Here is a 19908-nt window from a genome sequence, read left to right as displayed (position 1 = left end):
AATGACCTCCAGTTCCATCCATGGTGCTGTGAATGACAGGATTTTATTCTTTTTTATTGCTGAATGGTATTCCACTGTGTACGTATACCACATTTCCTTCACCCGTTTGTCTGTTATTGGGCACCTAGGTTAATTCCATATCTTGTCAATTGTGGATAGTGCTGCAGTAAACATGGGGGTGCAGACATGTCTTCAATACACTGATTTCCTTTCCTTTGAGTAAATGCCCAGTAGTGAGATTGATGGATCATGTGGTAGTTCTATTTGTTTCAATGTGTGTATCCGTGTGTGTAGTTTTTTGAGGGACTTCCATACTATTCTCCATAATCGTTGTACTAGTTTACATTCCCACCCACAGTGTTTTACAGTTCCCTTTTCTCTGCATCCTCACCAGGGTTTGTTATTTTTTGACTTTTTGATAATAGCCAACCCAGCTGGGGTGAGATGATATGTCATTTTGGTTTTGATTTGCATTTCCCCAATGAATAGTGATGTTGAGAATTTTTTCATATATTTCTTGGCCATTTTTATGTCTTTTGAGACACGTCTGTTCAGATAATTTTTTTTTTTTTTTGAGGCGGAGTCTCGATCTGTCGCCCGGACTGGAGTGCAGTGGCCGGATCTCAGCTCACTGCAAGCTCTGCCTCCCGGGTTCACGCCATTCTCCTGCCTCAGCCTCCCGAGTAGCTGGGACTACAGGCACCCACCACCTCGCCCGGCTAGTTTTTGTATTTTTAGTAGAGACGGGGTTTCACCGTGTTAGCCAGGATGGTCTCGATCTCCTGACCTCGTGATCCGCCTGTCTCGGCCTCCCAAAGTGCTGGGATTACAGGCTTGAGCCACCGCGCCCGGCCCTGTTGAGATAATTTACATATTTTTTAATTGATTTTTTTTCTGTTGAGATGTTTGAGTTCCTTGTATGTTCTGGATATTAATCCCCTCTTGGATAAATAGCTTGTAACTATTTGTTTCCATTTTGTAAGTTATCTTTTCACTCTGTTGATTGTTTCCTTTGCTGTGCAGAAGCTTTTTGATATAGCCCCATTTGTTTATTTTGGCTTTTGTTGCTTGTGCTTTTGAGGTCTTATTCATAGACTCTTTTCCCAGACCAGTGTCCGGAAGCATTTCCTTTATGTTTTCTTCTAGTAGTTTTATAGTTTCAGGTGTGGCTCAGCTGTTTCTCAGCATTTCGAAATCCTCCTGACATGACTGCAAATCAGTTCTGCTCTCCCTGACCATTTTCCCACCATTGCCTTTTTTCTTTACATGGTAATCATGTATTCTAAGTACAGTATATCTGTATAAGCCAATGAATGCCAATAAAACTGTGAAAAAAAAAGTTTCAGGTCTTACTTTTAGATCTTTGATCTATTTCGTACTTTTAAAATTCCCTTTGGAATATGTCACCGTTTATATAAGAATTTTACATTGTAGCCTTAGAATTTATATGGAATACTTAGTACAAATCTTTACTCTTTTACCCATTTATCTATCTATCAATCAATCAATCAATCTATCTATCTATCTGCCTGCTGAAAGATAATCCTTTTGGTGGGAAAGAGATTTATGGATAAAATTATTTTGATTAACTTTGCCTCATCATATTAATCTGAAAGAGTCTTATCTTCTTCTTATGAATTGGTGGAATGAAAGTAATCGTTTAATACAAATATGTTTAAATCAGCCATATAAATGAAAATATGCCTATAACCGTATCCCTAAGTAGGTTTTCAATCTTTTAACCTTGAACGAAAAGCAAGCAATGATTGTTCTGTTTTTTGTTTTTTTTTTTTTTGTTTTTTTCTCAGATAACCTTTCTTTTGCCAATAACTTTCTAGTGCCCAAGTATTTGGCCACTTGTTTCTATTTAATATACAGATTGCTTTTGGGATTCCAAATAGTACTTTCAATTATACTATTTACTTAGTATATATTTTATTTTCATCCATTTCAAACTTTGGGGAAATGTACTTCTTAGCTTTATTTTAATCCTTTGGGAATATAGGCAATTATTTTAATTGACAAATTTGTTAACAATGATATTAAATTGACCACAGCCATCTTAATAATGTTCAATCTTTTTAGTTACTTTTTTTTTTTAATCAAGAATTGAATGGTTTCCCACTCATCGTACACATCATTACTATGTTTATTTTATTAATATTTGTTTCATAAACAACATGGAGGCATGATTTTAACCTCAATTCCATAGTTCTCAAGTAGAAATAAGATTAGAAAGGTAGGTTGTGACAGGTTTTGCCAACTATGTTGAGAATTTTGGACCTTTCAAAATAGGTAAGGGAGATCTCCTGAGTGACTATGAGTGGAAAAGCGTCAGCAGGAAGACCAGCTTTGTTAGAGTAGTCCATGAATGACAAGTAAATTCTCAAGTAGGGCAGTGGTTATGTGATTGAAAAAATGGGCAGAAGATAAAGGTTTGTATGCAGGAAGAATTGATAAGACCTGATGCTGCTTTTGAGTTTGACAGTCCATGCTCTCATTCCCAGTTGACACAAAAGCATTCGTCCTTAGCATTCTAAGTTCTCCTTATCCCTTTTCAGCTACTTTATTATGCACTTTTATGATAATATGTGAAATTCAAAATATCATTTCTCATTTACTTTGTGCCACATTTCGACTTGATTTTTCAAACTACTTATTTTTACAATAAGCATTATCATGCTTCTGAAAAGTTGGCCAGAAATGAATCAAGGGAGAAGATGGAAGGGAAAAGACATTTTGAGCAGTTATCATAATCTAGCCACTACCTTAGCTGCATTACTGGCGATATCTTCACCATCATCCTATGAGCAGTTTTTACATACATTTTGTGGATGAAAATACTGAGGCCTGCAGAGTTTTAAAACATGGCAAATGTCGTGTAGCTGATGGGTTTTGGGAGCTACAATTCAAACATATGTCTTCCTGATGTCAAAACCATCAGTCTTTCTACTGCTTTACATTTCTTCCCTTACCTGTCTTCAGGTGAAGACCTTTAAATGCTCACCTTTAGGGACTCAGAAATGATAGTGATAGTGTGTGAAATTTATAAATATGGCAATAAAAATTGCTTGAATTTTCATTATCACTTTTATTTCCTAGTACAACCATAATGTGAAGGCTTTTATTATAACTGCTTATAGAAATGAATTTTATAGCAGCCATTAAATGTCACTTGTTTGTACTCATTTCTACGTTTTCTGAAATTTGAAATTCTCATCTCGTGAATCAATGAATTGAAATAACCACTAAGGGAGCTTTCATATGTAACCAGGTAACAGATGGAAACAAAGATGATAAGAGCAGGTTTTGCTTGAGTTGCTACATCTTCAAGAGTTAAGAATTGATACAAATCCTGAACTTTTGTTTTGCTTAAAGAGGGAATTCTTCCTTTCCTCGACTGGCCCCAGACCTGGTTCACTGTGCTCAGAGTGTGAGTTGAGAGTCTGGTGGGGTCTTACCAACTCAAACCATTCAGTCAATGGTGATGAACTGGCTGAAACATAAAGCAGAGGCCACTGGTCTTTGCTCTTTGCCTTCATGCAGTTTTGTTAGCACATCCTTTATTTTTAACGTCATGGTTTTCAGAGAGTGAGCATTCCCACATCTGTATTTCTGGCACAAAGACTAGACTTTCCAGTTCACTGTATGTTTCAGTTTATCAATTTGAAAACAAATGCAACATTTGGTCATTCAATTTGCAGTGTTAATTGAGTGCCTACTATGTACCAGGCTTTGTTTCTCTGACTGGAGAATTTATCAATGAACAAAATAGACTCGAAGACCAAACTATCCCTGGAGCATAACATATTATTTATGTATTATGTTAGAAAGTGGTAAATGCCATAAAAAGTGCAGACATTGGTGAGCAGGAGAGCTGGAGAGTCAGCTGGTGGGCTAGCATTTTAAAGAGGGTCGTCACGGTGGGGCTCACTGAGAATGTGACATTTGAGGAAGACTTGAATAAGAGAAGAGAGTGAGTTATTTGAAAGAAGAACAGACTTGACAGAGCAGCAGCCAATGCAGAGGCCCTGAGGCAAGAGAGTTCTTTATGGGTTTGAGACAGTAAGTCTCAAAGTGTTTTTCCTGGAATAGCAGCACCACATCACATGGGATTAGAAGTACAAATTCTCAGATGCTGTTCCAAGCCTATAGCACAAGCCTTCCATGTGATCCTCATGCACTGAAATTTGAAAACCACTGATGTAGGAAATAGCAAGTGTGGCTGGAGCAAAGTGAAAAATGGGAGAAAAGTAGGAAATGAGGTCCCAGCAGTAATGAAGGAGGGGGCAGCTTGGTAGAGCCTTATAGGCCTTGGTAAGGTCTTTACCTTTCACCCTGAGTGGAAAGATTGGCCATTGGAGGGTTTTGAGAGAGGAAATATGTTTTAGTAGCATCATTTTGACTGCTGGGCTGGAAGTAGACCGGTGGGTAAGGCCGGGGGTAGGGAGACCTGTTTAGACCTCCTATTTTAGAGGGGAGGTGACGATGATAATTTAAACCAGGGTGGTGATAGTGGAGGGAGTGAGAAATGATTAGATTCTGAATCTCATTTTGAGGTGATGATAGAACTTGCCAATGAATTTGTTGTTGAATTTGAGGAAAAGAAAATGACCAAGCAGGGTTCAAAAGTTTTGACCAGAGCATCTGGAAGAATAGTGTTGCCATTTGCCAGGCTGTGGAAGGCTGAGGTGGAACAGGTTTCAAGGGAGGATCAGATGTTTTGTTTTGCTGATGGTGCTAAGTAGGAGATGTCTCTTAGATGTCCAAATGGAGATGTTGAAAGGAGGTATGATCTGAAGCTGAGATATAAACTTGGGAGTTATCAACATAGCGATAGTGTTTAAAACAAGATGTAATTCATGGAGTAGTATGGGGATAAGTTTCTTGTAAGCATAAACTAAGTACTAAAAATGAATAATTGTAAGAGCCACAAAAGGGAAGAACTTGCGTAATGGTTAACAGTGACAGTTTGGGCTAGGTCTGGCCTCTCCTTTCCCTCCATGTTTGTGTGCACACTGGATCATAACAAAGGTAACTTGTGCAATTAATCATGTAATCAGTGAGTAGTCCATTATGTTTTATATGCTTTCATATGATTCATCACTGCATCACTTTAGATTTCTGGCTTTCTCAAAAGGGAGTAGAATCTATAAAACCTACTGTATTAGTCCATTCTCTCACTGCTATGAAGAAATACTCGACTGGGTAATTTATTAAGGAAAGAGGTTTTATTGACTCACAGTTCTGCATGGCTGGGGAGGCCTCAGGAAACTTACAATCACGGTGAAAGGTAAAGGAGAAGCAGGAACCTTCTTCACAGGTGGCAGGACAGAGTGAGTGCAAGCAGGGGAAGTGCCAGATGCTTATAAAAACATCAGATCTTGTGAGAACTCACACACTGTTACGAGAACAGCATGGGGGAAACCGCCCCCATGACCCCATTACCTCTATCTGTTCCCGCCCTTGATACGTGGGGATTATGGGGGTTCCAATTAGAGGTGAGATGTGAGTGGGGACACAGAGCCAAACCATATCACCTACTGAGTCATATCCAGAGTACCCAATTGAGAATATACATTTCTGAAGCTGATCTAGAGATTTGAGCTTGATACCATACGTTCAGGTAGCTGCCGTGAGTCCAGTCGAACTGTCAAACATGCTCTCCTGTGATTTTGCTGTTTGTCACCTGCACTTAACCCTAGTTTCCCCATATTTTGCTTATAATGAATTGTACATTATAAATGCAGTTAAATGTGGGTAAACTGTCAGTGGACTCCATATCCGGGAAGTTCTTCAAATAAACTCTCTTAATACATAAGTTTCATTTTAAATTTGCAAATATCATTTATTTATTGTTCTTTCCATTTTAGATTCTTTAGCGTCACAGACAGAGTCTCTCATATAGCAAGTTGATATCTGTGTACAATTTGACTTGGTGCCAGAAGCATATTTCTCTTTTGTCTCACTGCCTTTGGGCTTCCTCTTCCTGTGGCTTGCTTGGTGTCACACGTATTTCTCCTTCCCCCACCCTTGCCACCAGCTCCATCTTTTCTTTCCTTCTCTTCCTCTATCTCTCCCTCTCCAAGCTGCCAAGAGGAAGAAATGGCCAATAAGGATAATAGTCTTCCAAGGTTTCACTCTCCCAGCTGTCTACAAATCTCCCTCAGAAAAGATGCAAAACTTTTCTGCTCTTGGAGACAACAGCAGGCCAAGAAGACTTTTCAATTTAAACGTGCTCGCAGTTGCAGCTCAAGTTGCTTGCCTAAGATTTTGGAGAGTAGTTTTTCACAGACTTGGATACTTTTTCAATTAGCAAGTTTGAAATAACCACATTTAAACAATAATGGAACTCTCTTAAGAAAGTAGACAGAAGTAAACCTATTTAATCAGAGATGTATATTTTTGTTTTCAAATATATGTCCCCTTCAAAAGAAGATTATATGTATAATGTTAAATATAATCACAGCAATCACTTGAAACTGATTTGACTTTAGAAAATAAATGGGTGATTAGAAGGATGCCGGTAGTATTTTTTGCTGGTTTCATGTTGCTTGGCACCTATTCTTCCTTCCTCTGTTACTTCTCCTTTACATTTTTTTAAAATTTTATTTTTAATTTTATTTTATGTTAGATAGAGTCTCACTCTTTCTTCCAGGCTGGAGTGCAGTGGTGTGATCTCGGCTCACTGCAACCTCCGCCTCCCTGGTTCAAGGGATTCTCCTGCTTCAGCTTCCCAAGCAGCTGGGACTACAGGCATGAGCCACCACGCCCAGCTAATTTTTTTTGTATTTTAGTAGAGACAGGGTTTCACCATGTTGGCCAGGCTGGTCTCAAACTCCTGAGCTCAAATGATTCGCCTGCCTCCACCTCCTAAAGTGCTGGGACTACGGGTAAGCACTGCCATGCCCAGCTATTTTTTTTTTTTTTTTTGTATTTTAGTAGAGACGGGGTTTTACCATGTTGGCCAGGCTGGTCCCAAACTTTCAACTGCAAATGATCCGCCCGCCTCTGCCTCCCAAAGTGCTGGGATTACAGGTGTGAGCCACTGTGCCCAGCGCTTCTCCTTTTTTGATGTCCATATTTCCTGCAGTTGATTATGATAAATACAGTACAGGAACTTGAAAGCAGCCATGTAGGTTAATGTCTTAAGGAATATTCAACAGGAGTTGTTAATTGAGGTAGCAAATTTATTTGTGCAAACTAATAGGAATTGGAGAAAGAAAGAACTCATCTGATGGAAGATGTAACTGCAAACAAAAGAAGAATAAAGGAACTAGAAGATAACTTGCTTTACCGCCTGACAAGTACCCAGGGGTCCCTGGTAGAAGACGAGAGTCTCATTGTTGTGCTGAGTAACACAAAAAGGACAGCCGAGGAAGTGACACAGAAGTTAGAAATTTCTGCTGAGACAGAAGTTCAAATTAACTCAGCCCGGGAGGAATACAGACCTGGTGAGTTTGGTAATGAAAGACAAATCTCATGGGAAAATGAAATGAGAGAGGAACGAGAATTAGAGAAATGGAAGGATGTGAGGGAGTTATACAAATGATTATGCAAAGTGGAGGTGTTTTGTGGAATTTCTGTTGGGAAATATTCAGTAAAATGGAGGTCAAAAATTTTTATAATGGTATCCATTTTCTGAGTTCTTGTCATTCATGTTAGTAAATCCTTTAAGGTTCTCATGAACTTATTTTGATGTTAGAAAGTAAAGGAGAATTTTAAAAAATCTGATGATGCAAATTAGTGAAATCTGAGGAATTAGTGCCTAGTTGTTTGTTGTTTGGTAACACTATGTTGGTATTTTGTTTATAGTTTTTGTATTAGGAAGGTAGTTCTGTGGTCTCATGGGAGATTTTTATCCTCAGCCACCAATTTGCAAATTGGCCTTGTAGAAGAAAAGCCTGCTAAATAATTCAGTTGGATTGGCTATCTTTTAGTATTTTATTATTCCTTTTAACAAATAATCAGCCAGACGTGGTGGCTCATGCCTGTAATCCGAGCACTTTGGGGGGCTGAGGTGGGCTGATCACCTGAGGTCAGGAGTTTGAGACAAGCCTGGCCAACATGGCAAGATCATCCTGGATAACATGGCAAAACCCTGTCTCTACTGAAAATACAAAAAAAAAAAAAAAAAAAAGAAGAAGAAGAAAAATTAGCCAGGCATGATGGTGGGTACCTGTAATCCCAGCTACTCAAGGCTACTGCACTGGAACCCGGGAGGCGGAGGTTGCAGTGAGCCGAGATCGTGCCATTGCAGCCTGGGGACAAGAACAAAACTCTGTATCAAAAATAATAATAATGATAATTAAACTGTCATTTACTGATAGGCAGAGGCATCATCTTTGCAATGGGTCGTTTTGCAGACTTGAAGCCCAGGTTAGGCATGGCTTCTTGCTGGAACTTAAGGATGAGGCCCCTAATGGCTACCTCACTTGCTGGGTGTTAAACACACAACCTTTGAAATTTCTTTGATTCAGTCTTTTCTACCTGCAGTACAAATAGAAAAAATATTTTTACGAGGGGTCTAGAGATTCTAAAATGGGAAGTGCCATTTAATAAATACAAATAGCTGACTACTTACAAAATGTTGTAAATAAGAAATAAATATATTAATAAGTGAGTGTCGCTGTGTTTCCCACATCTGGTAGGCAGCCACTGATAAGATATAAAAGTAAAAGTTGTTGTTTTCATTTAGAGTTTAGGCTGGTCTCTTTGCATGGGTCATTTATTTTCCTCTCTCGTAGCACATGCAACCTTGCTCTTTGTCTTCCAGTGGCTACACGGGGCAGCATCCTCTACTTCCTCATTACCGAGATGCGCTTGGTTAATGAGATGTATCAGACTTCGCTTCGCCAGTTTCTGGGCTTGTTTGACCTTTCCTTAGCCAGGTACGTCAGTACTCAGGAAGCTAAGCTGAATTCTATATCTGTGCACCAAAATCATGACATTACATTTATAGCTTCCTTCCCCTTTGTTAGTAAGAGTCTTTTTCTTTTTTTAAATCTCAGATCAGTGTAATTACCAATGTGTTAACAAATCATTCTGGTTCACCATTTTATGCCCAGAGAAAACTCTGCCAACTATTTATCCATCGATTTGATTCCTTTGTCTTTGTGGGTTTCTGTTAAACAAGAAAATTCCCGAGATCTTGTTGTGAGTGATAATGCCCTGCAGGTGGAATTGATGTAGACAACATTCAGGATTCTGTTATGTTATTTCATGTTGAGAGTATGCTTGTTATTTTAGATTTGGGAGGCTTACTCTTGATGTGTAAAAATAAGTATTCTTCCTCCAAAGTTACTTATTTTCCATTAAAGACAATTGTTTTTACAGACACTTGAAAAGGGCAGCGGGATACGCCTGATATAAATGTTCTCTTCACCAGGTCTGTCAAGAGCCCAATTACAAGCAAGAGGATTGCTAATATCGTCGAGCACATGACCTACGAGGTTTATAAGTATGCTGTCCGAGGGCTGTACGAGGAGCACAAATTCCTGTTCACCTTGTTGCTTACCCTAAAGATTGACATCCAGAGGAACCGAGTCAAGCATGAAGAGTTTCTCACTCTTATTAAAGGTCAATATAAGAATACAGACTATAGCACACAGGTGCAGATGGAGGAATGATTGTGAAAACCCTTTGCAGTACATGTTTTGGTTATAACAATTTCCTTGCATTATGTAAGATTGCATTTAGATGAGGTATTTTCTTTGTTCTTTTCTTGAGTGATAACTATCTATTGAGGACCTACTGTGTACCTGGGCATGGAATAGGTATTTGGGGCATGTCAGTGAACAAAAACCCTTGAAAAGTATATATAGATTTAGGGAGGGTACAGAAAAAATAATAAAATAATAAATGAATTTTATCGTGAGTGGGAAGATGGTAAGTCCTGTGGAAAACAGAGCAGGATGAGAGGGGTGGGAAGTTACAGGGCATGTGAGGTGGGAGGAGCTTCAAGCTTTAAGTGGGGTATTCAATGGGATATTTAATGGGGTGGCATTCCTAAGAGATCCGTAGGTGGGCAAAGACCTGAAAGAGCAGGAGGTGCTGGTCATGACATTTAGGGGAAGAGAGTTGAAGCAGAAGGGATGGCATCAGGGCCTCTGGTAGAGTGAGGCTGGTGTGATGAAAATAAAACAAAGTGACGGGTGATGAGTGAAGCGGATGAGGACACTGTGGGATGAGGACACTGTGCAGCTCATCCTGTGGATGATTTATTCTGCATCTGCTGAAGCATTGCTCACAGCCAGGTCCCCTGAGCCATTCAAACGAAACAGCCCAGTGGAAGGCTGGAAAACATAAATTCACTATCACATTCTTGAACGTCTTGAAAAAAGTGTTTGAAGTAATGTGTATCTTAATTCTCAATGCTATAAGAAATCACTATAGACTGGGTGGCGAATAAACAACCGACATTTATTTTTCACAGTTCTAAAAGTTGGAAGTCCCAGATCAGGGTGCAGCACAGTGGGCTGTAGTGAGGAGCTTCTTCTGGATTGTAGACAACTGTCTTCTCATTGCATCTTCACATGCTGGGGGGCAGAGAAGAGGAAGCAAGCTCTCTAGTGACTATTACAAGGGCACTAATCCCATTTCTAAGGGCTCTGCCATCATGACCTCATCTAATCATAATTATGTTTCAGTGGCCTCACCTCCCAGGACCACCAGAACTGAGATACAGGGTTTCAACCTATGAGTTTTGGGGAGACAAAATATTCATCCCATAACTCTATGAAAATGATGCCAGGGTCTAAATAGATTCATCTAGTATGCCTTTCTAAACCAATTCTTTAGAAACAAGACATAATTTTATCTAGCAGGAGATTTTCATGCTTAACATGGAGAGTAGATTTGTAGGGGAACTTGAAGATGACCCCTAGGGGAACAGAAGGGAAGGAATGCGGATATGCACATGCTGTGCCCTGGTGGGGGTTATAGGTCCATAGTCTTACATATGCAAATGCATTTTCATATTCATATACATATGTGTGTGTGTATATACATATATCTTATAGTAGCAACAAAGACTCATCTGTTTAGATTTGAACTTAGAAATGGTTAAATTATGGACAATCTCTCTTTCATTGTCTGTAACTATTAAAGATTTACTGTTTAGCTATATATGAACTTTATTTTCCAAATTTCCTAAATCAGAATAATTGGCAGATGAGTATCTGGAGAGAAAGATGTGTAGATGTAAGAGTTGCCTTCTTTGGTGAACCCTTAATAGATTACTGATTTCTGGCCTCAGCGACTCTAGTCCCCAGTTTCTAGAGGTTTTCAGTGGATTGTTGTTCCTGTCATTCTCAACTCAGGCATGAAATGTATTTCCACATAGAAATAACTTCGAACAGAGTGTCCAGCTCTTGTTGAAATACTGTGAAGCACATCACAGTTTGTCTTGATGATAGCAAACATAAGATTTAGAGTTAGGAAGTTGAAAGTTAAAGTATCTGTTGGCTTTGTCACTTTCTTGATGAGTGATCTTGAGAAGGTCATTTACCCTTTTCAATCTCCAGTTTCCTAATCTGTAATACAAGGATAGTAAAATCTACATAGTAGGATTATTGAGAGTTTACACAATTTATGTAAATCCTGATACATAGGATACACTTAGCAAATGATGGGCATCTTTATATTATCTTCAGCACTTTAGTTATTTTGATTAGTCTGATGCTTGTATGGGTTGGACTGGTTGTCATGGGTCTTTGGCTTTCAACAGCTATTTGTAACACTGCTTTATGAAACAGTTTCAGAGGAAACTTCGGAGCAGGATTATGTTGCAAATCTGCCCTTCAGTCATTAGGTTGATGGGAGCTACCTGGTGATATAAACTCTCCTGGTGATATAAGGATTTTAAAGTCATTTAACATAATTCAAAATGTTATTTAGATAGTGTTATGGTGCAAATGTTTGTTTCCCACTAAAATTCATATGCTGAAAACCTAAACCCCAAGTTATGGCATGAGACGGAGGGATTTTTGGGAGGTGATTAGGTAGTAGGGGTAGAGCCATGATAAGGGATGGATGGTCTTGTAAGAGAGGCTCGCCCAGGTGCGGTGGCTCAAGCCTGGAATTCCAGCACTTTGGGAGGCCAAGGCAGTCAGATCACTTGAGGTCAGGAGTTCAAGACCAGCCTGGCCAACATGGTGAAACACCATCTGTACTAAAATACAAAAAAAAAAAAAAAAAAAAAAAAAATTAGCCAGGAGTAGTCCCAGCTCCTCGGGAGGCTGAGGCAGGAGAATCATTTGAACCTGAGAGGCGGAGGTTGCAGTGAGCTGAAATCATGCCACTGCACTCCAGCCTGGGTGACAGAGCGAGACTTCCTCTCACGCACAAAAGAAAGGGCTCAAGAGAGACGCTAAATCCTCACCACGTGAGAATTGCAGTGAGCATATGGTCTTCTATGAACCAGAAGTGAGCTCTCACCAGACACCAAATCACTGGTGCCTTGAACTTGGACTTCCCATCCTCCAGAACTGTGACAAATAAATTTCAGTTGTTTATAAGCAGACTGCCTCCTAGAATATGATATTCTGTTGTAGTGGCTGTTGAGCCCATTAGCTACAGCAGATTTCAATTTTTTTTTTTTTTTTTTTTTTTAAGACAGAGTCTTGCTCTGTCACCCAAGCTAGAGTGCAGTGGTGCAATCACAGCTCACTGTAACCTCAAACTCCTGGGCTTAGGTGATCCTCCTGAGTCACTAGGACTACAAGCTCATGCCAGTACATCCAGCTAACTTTTAAATTTTTTGTAGAGATGAGGTCTCATTATGTTGCCCCACCTGATCTCAAACTTCTGGTTTAAGCTATCCTCTTGCCTTTTCCACCCGAAGTCCTGGGATTACAGATGTGGGCCACTGTTCTTGACCTCAACAGTGTTTTGATGCTGGTCTTTTAGTCATTTCTAAGATGGGAAAGGCTCAGCCTAGATTATTCTCTAAGTCTGCCTTAGCTGTGACAATTTACGATTGTGTGGCATAGCTTGTATAAAACTTTCATTATAAGCGTGTATCACTTTCACAAAGTATTATGGTAAAACCCAAACTTACTTTTTTTGTTTTCAAAGCAAGAGTTTGAGAAAATAAGGGAACAGCACAATTCTCAATCATCTGGACAACTATTTCAAATTATTCCTTTCTCAGCTGTTTATCTTTCACAGGTCTGTTTAATCTGTTACCACATTATTCAGGAATATGTCCTCACCCCCAAGTTACAATCACTTTTTGTGCCTAATTGTGTACTTTGGGAGCAGGCAGGTTAGTCAAAACATAGTTACCCGCTAATAAACAATGAATAATACTCTGGCCTGCGAGGAACACTCTTTCCTTTTCGTGAATAGCCTTTCCCTAACCCTCTGGTGAGTGTGTTATTCTTTTCAGTTTGTTGGAAAATGGGCAGTTGCTAAGGTCCAACATTTTATTCAACACAATGCATTGTCTTTAGGTCTTTGCTCACTGGTGTTAAAACAATCTGTTTTCATTTTATGGAAATATTTACAATATTTTCATCAAATTGGCTTCAAGGCCATACTTACCTCATTGTAAATACATTATGATGGATTTGGCAAAAAATAACAATTTAGTAGTGTACAAGATGCCTGGATAAAATAGAGATTAGCTCAATGTATTATCTTGAGTATTATCATTTGTTTATAACCCACTCTGCTCAAAGATTTTTAAAGTGGTCAAATGGATTGATTTTATCATTTTAAGAATAATGCGTAGGCTGGGCATGGTGGCTCATGCCTTTAATCCCAGTGCTTTGGGAGGGAGGCTGAGGTGGGCAAATCACCTGGGGTCAGGAGTTCGAGACCAGCCTGAAAAACATGGAGAAACCCTGTCTTTACTAAAAATACAAAATTAGCCAGACATGGTGGTGTGTACCTGTAATCCCAGTTACTTGGGAAGCTGAGGCAGGAGAATCACTTGAACCTGAGAGGCGGAGGTTGTGAGCCGAGATCACGCCATTGCACTCTAGCCTGGGCAACAAGAGTGAAACTCTGTCTCAAAAAAAAAAAAAAAAAAGAAAAGAGAAGAAAAGAAAAAAGACAGCACTTTGGGAGGCCAAGGTGGGCGGATCACAAGGTCAGAAGATCGATACCATCCTGGCTAACACGGTGAAACCCCGTCTCCACTAAAAATATGAAAAATTAGCTGGTCATGGTGCTGGGCACCTGTAGTCCCAGCTAGTCTGGAGGCTGAGGCAGGAGAATGGCGTGAACCTGGGAGGCAGAGCTTGCAGTGAGCTGAGATTGCGCCACTGCACTCCGGCCTGGGCGACAGAACGAGACTCCATCTCAAAAAAAAAAAAAAGAATGATGCATAGAGCATATTTTCCTTGATATTCTTCAATAGATGTTATTTATTAAACAGTATATTTTATCCTGGAGAAGACTTCCTAACTCTTTCTTAAAATATAATTGCTCACACACTCAGTTGTTCTGACATGGGCAACAAAAACATTTTTAAGGTGTCATTTTTCTTACATTACTGTCAGAGTTATGTGGGTTACATGAGCTTTGGTAAATCATCAGCGAAAAGATAAGGGTCAGTACCAAATGGAAATGTTTGTTGTGATTAACTTAGGGTATAACCACAGACGTAAGTGATACAACATGGAACCCTTGGGGTGTGTTCAAGGTAGATGTAAGTAATATACTGATTTATAGAAGAGAATCCTTCAAACACATCTAGTACTACTAACTTTTCTAGATTAATTATCTATTGAATATTAGCTTGTGCTAACATTGGGCAATTCTTAATATTGGCAACTGTTGCTCATTTAGTGACCCTCTGCCATGTCTTCTATCCTGTTTTGTGGGCTTTACACAGACGCATCATGACACAGGTTTAATTATTCTTATTTTACTTATTTGGAATTAGAGACCCAGACAAATGAAATGGTTTGTCTCAGATGTTGTCCAGGGAAGACCAGGATAGAATCCCGCATCTGCCTGGTTCCAAAGCTGTATTACTGGTGATTAAATGGGTTTTTCTAAAATTATCTATTGATTTATTAAATGTTGCATGTTTTTCACTATGATTTATATTTCTGTGCTTAAAAAAATAGTAAAATAATTGAAATTAAAATAGTTTAATACAAATTTGACTAAATAGATTGTTTTACAGTGAAGGAAGGAAAATCTGATAATTTAATGTTTACTTTTAAAGGAGGTGCCTCATTAGACTTTAAAGCTTGTCCTCCAAAACCATCAAAATGGATCCTGGACATGACGTGGCTGAATTTGGTGGAACTTAGCAAACTTAGACGGTTTTCAGATGTCCTTGACCAGGTAACTGTGCTTTGAATTAACTTAAGCTAATGTCATGTTGAGCAGCTTTCTGATTTATCACTAGATATAATATTTGTGGAAGAGAGATAGTTCTTAATATTGCACCCTTAATATGGTATTACATGCACTTGACCTTCCTCGAAGCTCACCTACACTCTGATAAAGCATATTCCGCTCATCATTAACCGGTCTTGCAGGAAGAAATGTGCCCAGGAACTTTAACTGGTGTAATCCTGGGCCATATGTTAGTATCACCAATCGGAGGTCCAGAAGTAGAAAAACTGATAGATCCAATTAGATTAAATAATTAGACTTAAAAAGACGTTTCCTTCTTTCTAGAGGTTAAATGAAAAGACATAAGAACAGCCTGCCTCTAAATGCTAAATTTCCTTTCTTGCCTCTTGTTTCTCTCTCTCTTCTTCTTCTTCCCCTCCTGCCCTTCCCATTATTTGACTTAGTTAGGCACCTGGGTATGAATCTCATGCAAGCACTTGGCCTCTTATCTTTAGAAGTTATCATCCTTCTAGAATCAGCCAGCTCCTGCATGTGCTGGAATCATGGAAGCTGGGTATAGAGAATTAAATTGGGACGAGCCAAGAAACAGGTTCTTGAAAATCAGGTGACCATAGAGAAATGAGATTGGCAGCAGGGTGGCTTTATTCAGCTATAAGTTGAAGGCTTTTTTTTGGCCAGGAAATGTCTTAAAGTTGGTTCTTGACTTCCCCAGTTTAAGTTGGCCAGTTGCTTATGTTCTGCTATACTTTTATGTTTTGGCTTGTCACTGGTGATTTTTTTATTACTACTGTGTATTTAGGGGTACAAACCATTCTTTTGAGTTATTCCCCTATAGAGTTACCCCCAGCGACCTTGCCCAGACCATTGATATTGAAGTTGCTACCTTCTGGAGATGATATCTTATGCATGAAACCCCTCAATATTAAGTAGTCTTTCATGATTGAAAGAAGTTACTATTTTTATTCTTACATGGTACTTGCTAAATATGAACGTGGAATGATTTCCCTTTGATTATATCCCAAGAAAGACATTTGAACTCTTAATGAAAAGGAATATATCAGAGAATATAAGATGATATTTATCTGTAGACATTATTTGTTTGTTTGGTGTTTCTGATCTGCTTACTATGTAATTCCTACCTCTCTCTGGTGTTTTAAGTTGCAGAGGATAATGTACTATGTCCTTTTACTCTTTCCCAGTTGCCTAAGGGTAGCAGGTGTCTGATCATTCATTTGATGATATTAACTGGCATATTTCAAATTACTCTAGATTAATAGAGTATTGATCAGAAAGCTGTTCATTCAATAATAAACATGTGTTAAATGTCTTCTTTTGTGTCAGGAGTTGTCCTGGGAAATGAGGAAACGTAAGTGAATGAGATTTGGTTCCTGACATGAGAAGATTTTGTGGAGCAAATCAGACTTTGTTGAAATAATGAAAATGAGTTTCCATTGATTTTGTTGTATTCTTTACAAATTCGTTACCACAAAGGCAAAGAAGAAATTAAACATCCCAGGACTCTCCCTACTTTGAAATGTAGTTGTAGGCTGATGTTAATATAGACTGACTTTGGAGCAAATGACATTAGATTTTAGACAATCAAACTTTTTGGCACTATAATATAAAATAAAAAAATAACCAAGGAATATAATTTACACATATCTGGAGAGGTCAGAGGTTTGAGGAAATATATCTGTGACCTGTTCCTGAAAGATTGTTGGGTGGCATGACACATTTTTTATCCCATGGTATTTTCAGATATCGAGAAATGAGAAAATGTGGAAAATTTGGTTTGATAAGGAAAACCCAGAGGAGGAACCTCTCCCAAACGCCTATGGTAAATCTCTCGACTGCTTCAGACATCTTCTCCTTATTAGATCCTGGTGTCCGGACAGAACCATTGCCCAGGTACAAAGTCCATATTAAAGAGAAAAATGAGATAATATTATTAAAGATATTTTTCTTTTAAATTAAAAAAATATTTAAAATGTGAATTCCAGTGAGAATTTTCTTGTAGGCTTCTGTGATTTTCTAGCAATATGTGTGAAAAATGGAAAACTAAGCCACAAATAAATGTATTGAGACATACGTTTGGGCTAAGTGATTTAGTAACTTTTTCTGACCTAACTGCTACAATAGGAGTAAATGAGAAAACCATGATTCTAAGGTCGGCATATAGGTATAACATAAAGGTAATGCATTATTCTTTTATATCATTTTATATTCAATCAAAAATTATATGGCTGCTCCATTTTGCTGGTAGTAAAACAGTGTTTCTGAAAGCAGGAAGAATATAAAGGCGTTAGGGTGAAGAGACTGGGGGAAGGACAGTGTGCCCAAACCGTAGTCATTTCTCCAGAAGAATGTCACAGCTCTAGATGTCAGTAGGTTGTCTTACAACTGAATTTCACGTATGGTTTAAATGTGAATCCTGCCTCCAGATGATTCATCTGTTTAAAGACCTTTAATTTACTGGCTTAGTATCATGGGACTTTACCCACTATAAGGACTTGTGTCTTGCCTTTATGATGAAAAGTTTAACTCTGATACTCAGCCCAGGTTGACTCCTTAAGGGCTTTTCCAAATAAGCTGTGGAGTAGCAATAGCCTTGGGTTTATAATAGAATGTAAGATATATTCTCCTTCATTCTCCAGAGGGAGTGTTAAAAACTTATGGAGTAACTACCTCCAAGTGCACTTAGGTACTGTGGAATCGTGAAAACAACCAGATTCAATGATTTATTGAGAAAAGAAAAATAAGTTTCACAATTCGGGGCACCGAGATCACCGTTCCTTTCAGTTTTTCTTCTCAGTTTCATTACTTTTATCCTGCCCAACTGAATTGTCAAATGGTTGCCTTACTTAAGGACAGTGTGGAAAGAAATGTTTGAATAGTCTCTTTCTTATCTTTTTCCAGAAATTCTATTTGGTTCCATGCTGAGATTTAAGTAACTCTTTTTTTGGAACTTTATCTTCATTCCAGCTTCTCTGATCCTTGGACTTACCACAGCCATGGCCTGGTACCTGTTCTCCTTACATTTCTTCTTCTGTACCCTAGTCCACCCAGCACATGCTAGAAGAAATACAAAGATGGCGCCATTCATTGACTTTTCAAGTCCTGTGGTGTCTTCCCATGGCCCTTATAACACCCAAGTCCTAAACAAGGTTTAGAACGTCCATTGGATAAATGTTCTCTCCTCTCAAATTCTTATTCTCCTTTTAGAATCCTTTTGTGATTTTCAGCCTGACAACTTTCTGGGAAGTTTATTAGAAGGTCTACAATGTAGATACATTCAATCCCATTCCCCATAGGGAGCATCAGGCTATATGCATTTCTTATTCTCTGCATTTTGGCTGAGTGTGACTGTCCACATCTGGGCATGCCTGATGGCAAAAATGCTGCACTGTCAGAGTGTGTCTCCTGAGCGGTACACATTTGTGTCTTAAAAATCCTCAACAGGCCGGGCACGATGGCTCACACCTGTAATCCCAGCACTTTGGGAGGGTGAGGCAGGTGGATCACGAGGTCAGGAGTTCAAGACCAGCCTGGCCAACATGGTGAAACCCTGTTTCTACTAAAAATACAGAAATTAGCCAGGCATGGTGGCAGCACGTGTAATTCCAGCTACTTGGGAGGCTGAGGCAGGAGAATCGCTTGAACTCGGAAAGTGGAGGCTGCAGTGAGCCGAGATCGTGCCACTGCACCCAGCCTAGGTATCAGGGTGAGACTCCATCTCGAAAAACAAATACTCAACAAAGGGAGGTTGGCACAGGTGTGCAGATTATTTGTTCATTTTCTCCCCATTCAAAGGCTGAATCTGTTGCACTGGGACCACATATTGGGATGAACACGTTCTGCAGAGTTGTGTGAAGAGCAATGTATGAAAATGCAGCACTCCTCAGTGGGGTGTTGGCTATCTTTAAAGGCTGGCAGGCTGTGCAGAAGTCTGGCTTGCCACACCTGAATTAACTCCTACATCAGTTATTATGGGTGTCCTCCTGTCCCTAGCCAGTGACTTGCTCTTTTCTGCTTCATGGTCTCTGCATATGTTTCTTCTGCATAGAATGCATAGGCTCTGACCCACGTAGCTGTCCTCTTTGCCTCAATAAATCCCATTCATTATCCAAGCAACAGCTTAAATGATTCTTTCACAAGGGAGCCTTCTCTGGTACATTTCTGCAAGATTAATTGGTTTCATACTTTCATGTCACCCTGCAAGTCATAAATCCTTCAAACTAGTTATTTGACTACTACTTGCTCAGTGTATGTCTCATCCTGGCATGGAGGTGGGGGGCAAGCTTCATAAGGGCCGGACCATTTGTTCACTTCTCTAGTCTTAAAACCTGTTGCACTGCCTGGGACAGAGGAGAGGGTCATGGGCCAAGGTTTATATCTGTTGCATGAGGTGAATCATCTAACATGATTTGTTAGTTTTTGCACTGCTATAAATAAATACCTGACACTGGGTAATTTATAAAGAAAAGAGGTTTAATTGGCTCATGGTTCTGCAGGTTGTACAGGAAGCATGGGCCTGGCATCTGCTCAGCTTCTGGTGAGGCTTCAGGAAACTTTCAATCATGGCAGAAGGTG

General features: G+C 39.3%; 1 protein-coding gene across 2 annotated transcripts in view; it reads left to right on the top strand.

Moving 5' to 3' along the window:
• Positions 1-19908, top strand: part of DNAH5 (dynein axonemal heavy chain 5) — a 319082-nt gene that overhangs the window by 264437 nt on the left and 34737 nt on the right. For both annotated transcript variants that reach the window (XM_026455693.1, XM_026455694.1), the window contains exons 66-70: positions 7211-7454; positions 8777-8891; positions 9389-9579; positions 15182-15303; positions 17077-17226. In XM_026455693.1, coding sequence (XP_026311478.1) covers positions 7211-7454; positions 8777-8891; positions 9389-9579; positions 15182-15303; positions 17077-17226 — 822 coding nt within the window. The remainder of the gene's footprint in view (positions 1-7210; positions 7455-8776; positions 8892-9388; positions 9580-15181; positions 15304-17076; positions 17227-19908) is intronic.

Source organism: Piliocolobus tephrosceles, chromosome 4 (assembly GCF_002776525.5).
Source record: "Piliocolobus tephrosceles isolate RC106 chromosome 4, ASM277652v3, whole genome shotgun sequence".
NCBI lineage: Eukaryota > Metazoa > Chordata > Mammalia > Primates > Cercopithecidae > Piliocolobus > Piliocolobus tephrosceles.
The sequence above is the reverse complement of the archived record's forward strand: the minus strand, read 5'-3'. Positions and strand labels throughout refer to the sequence as shown.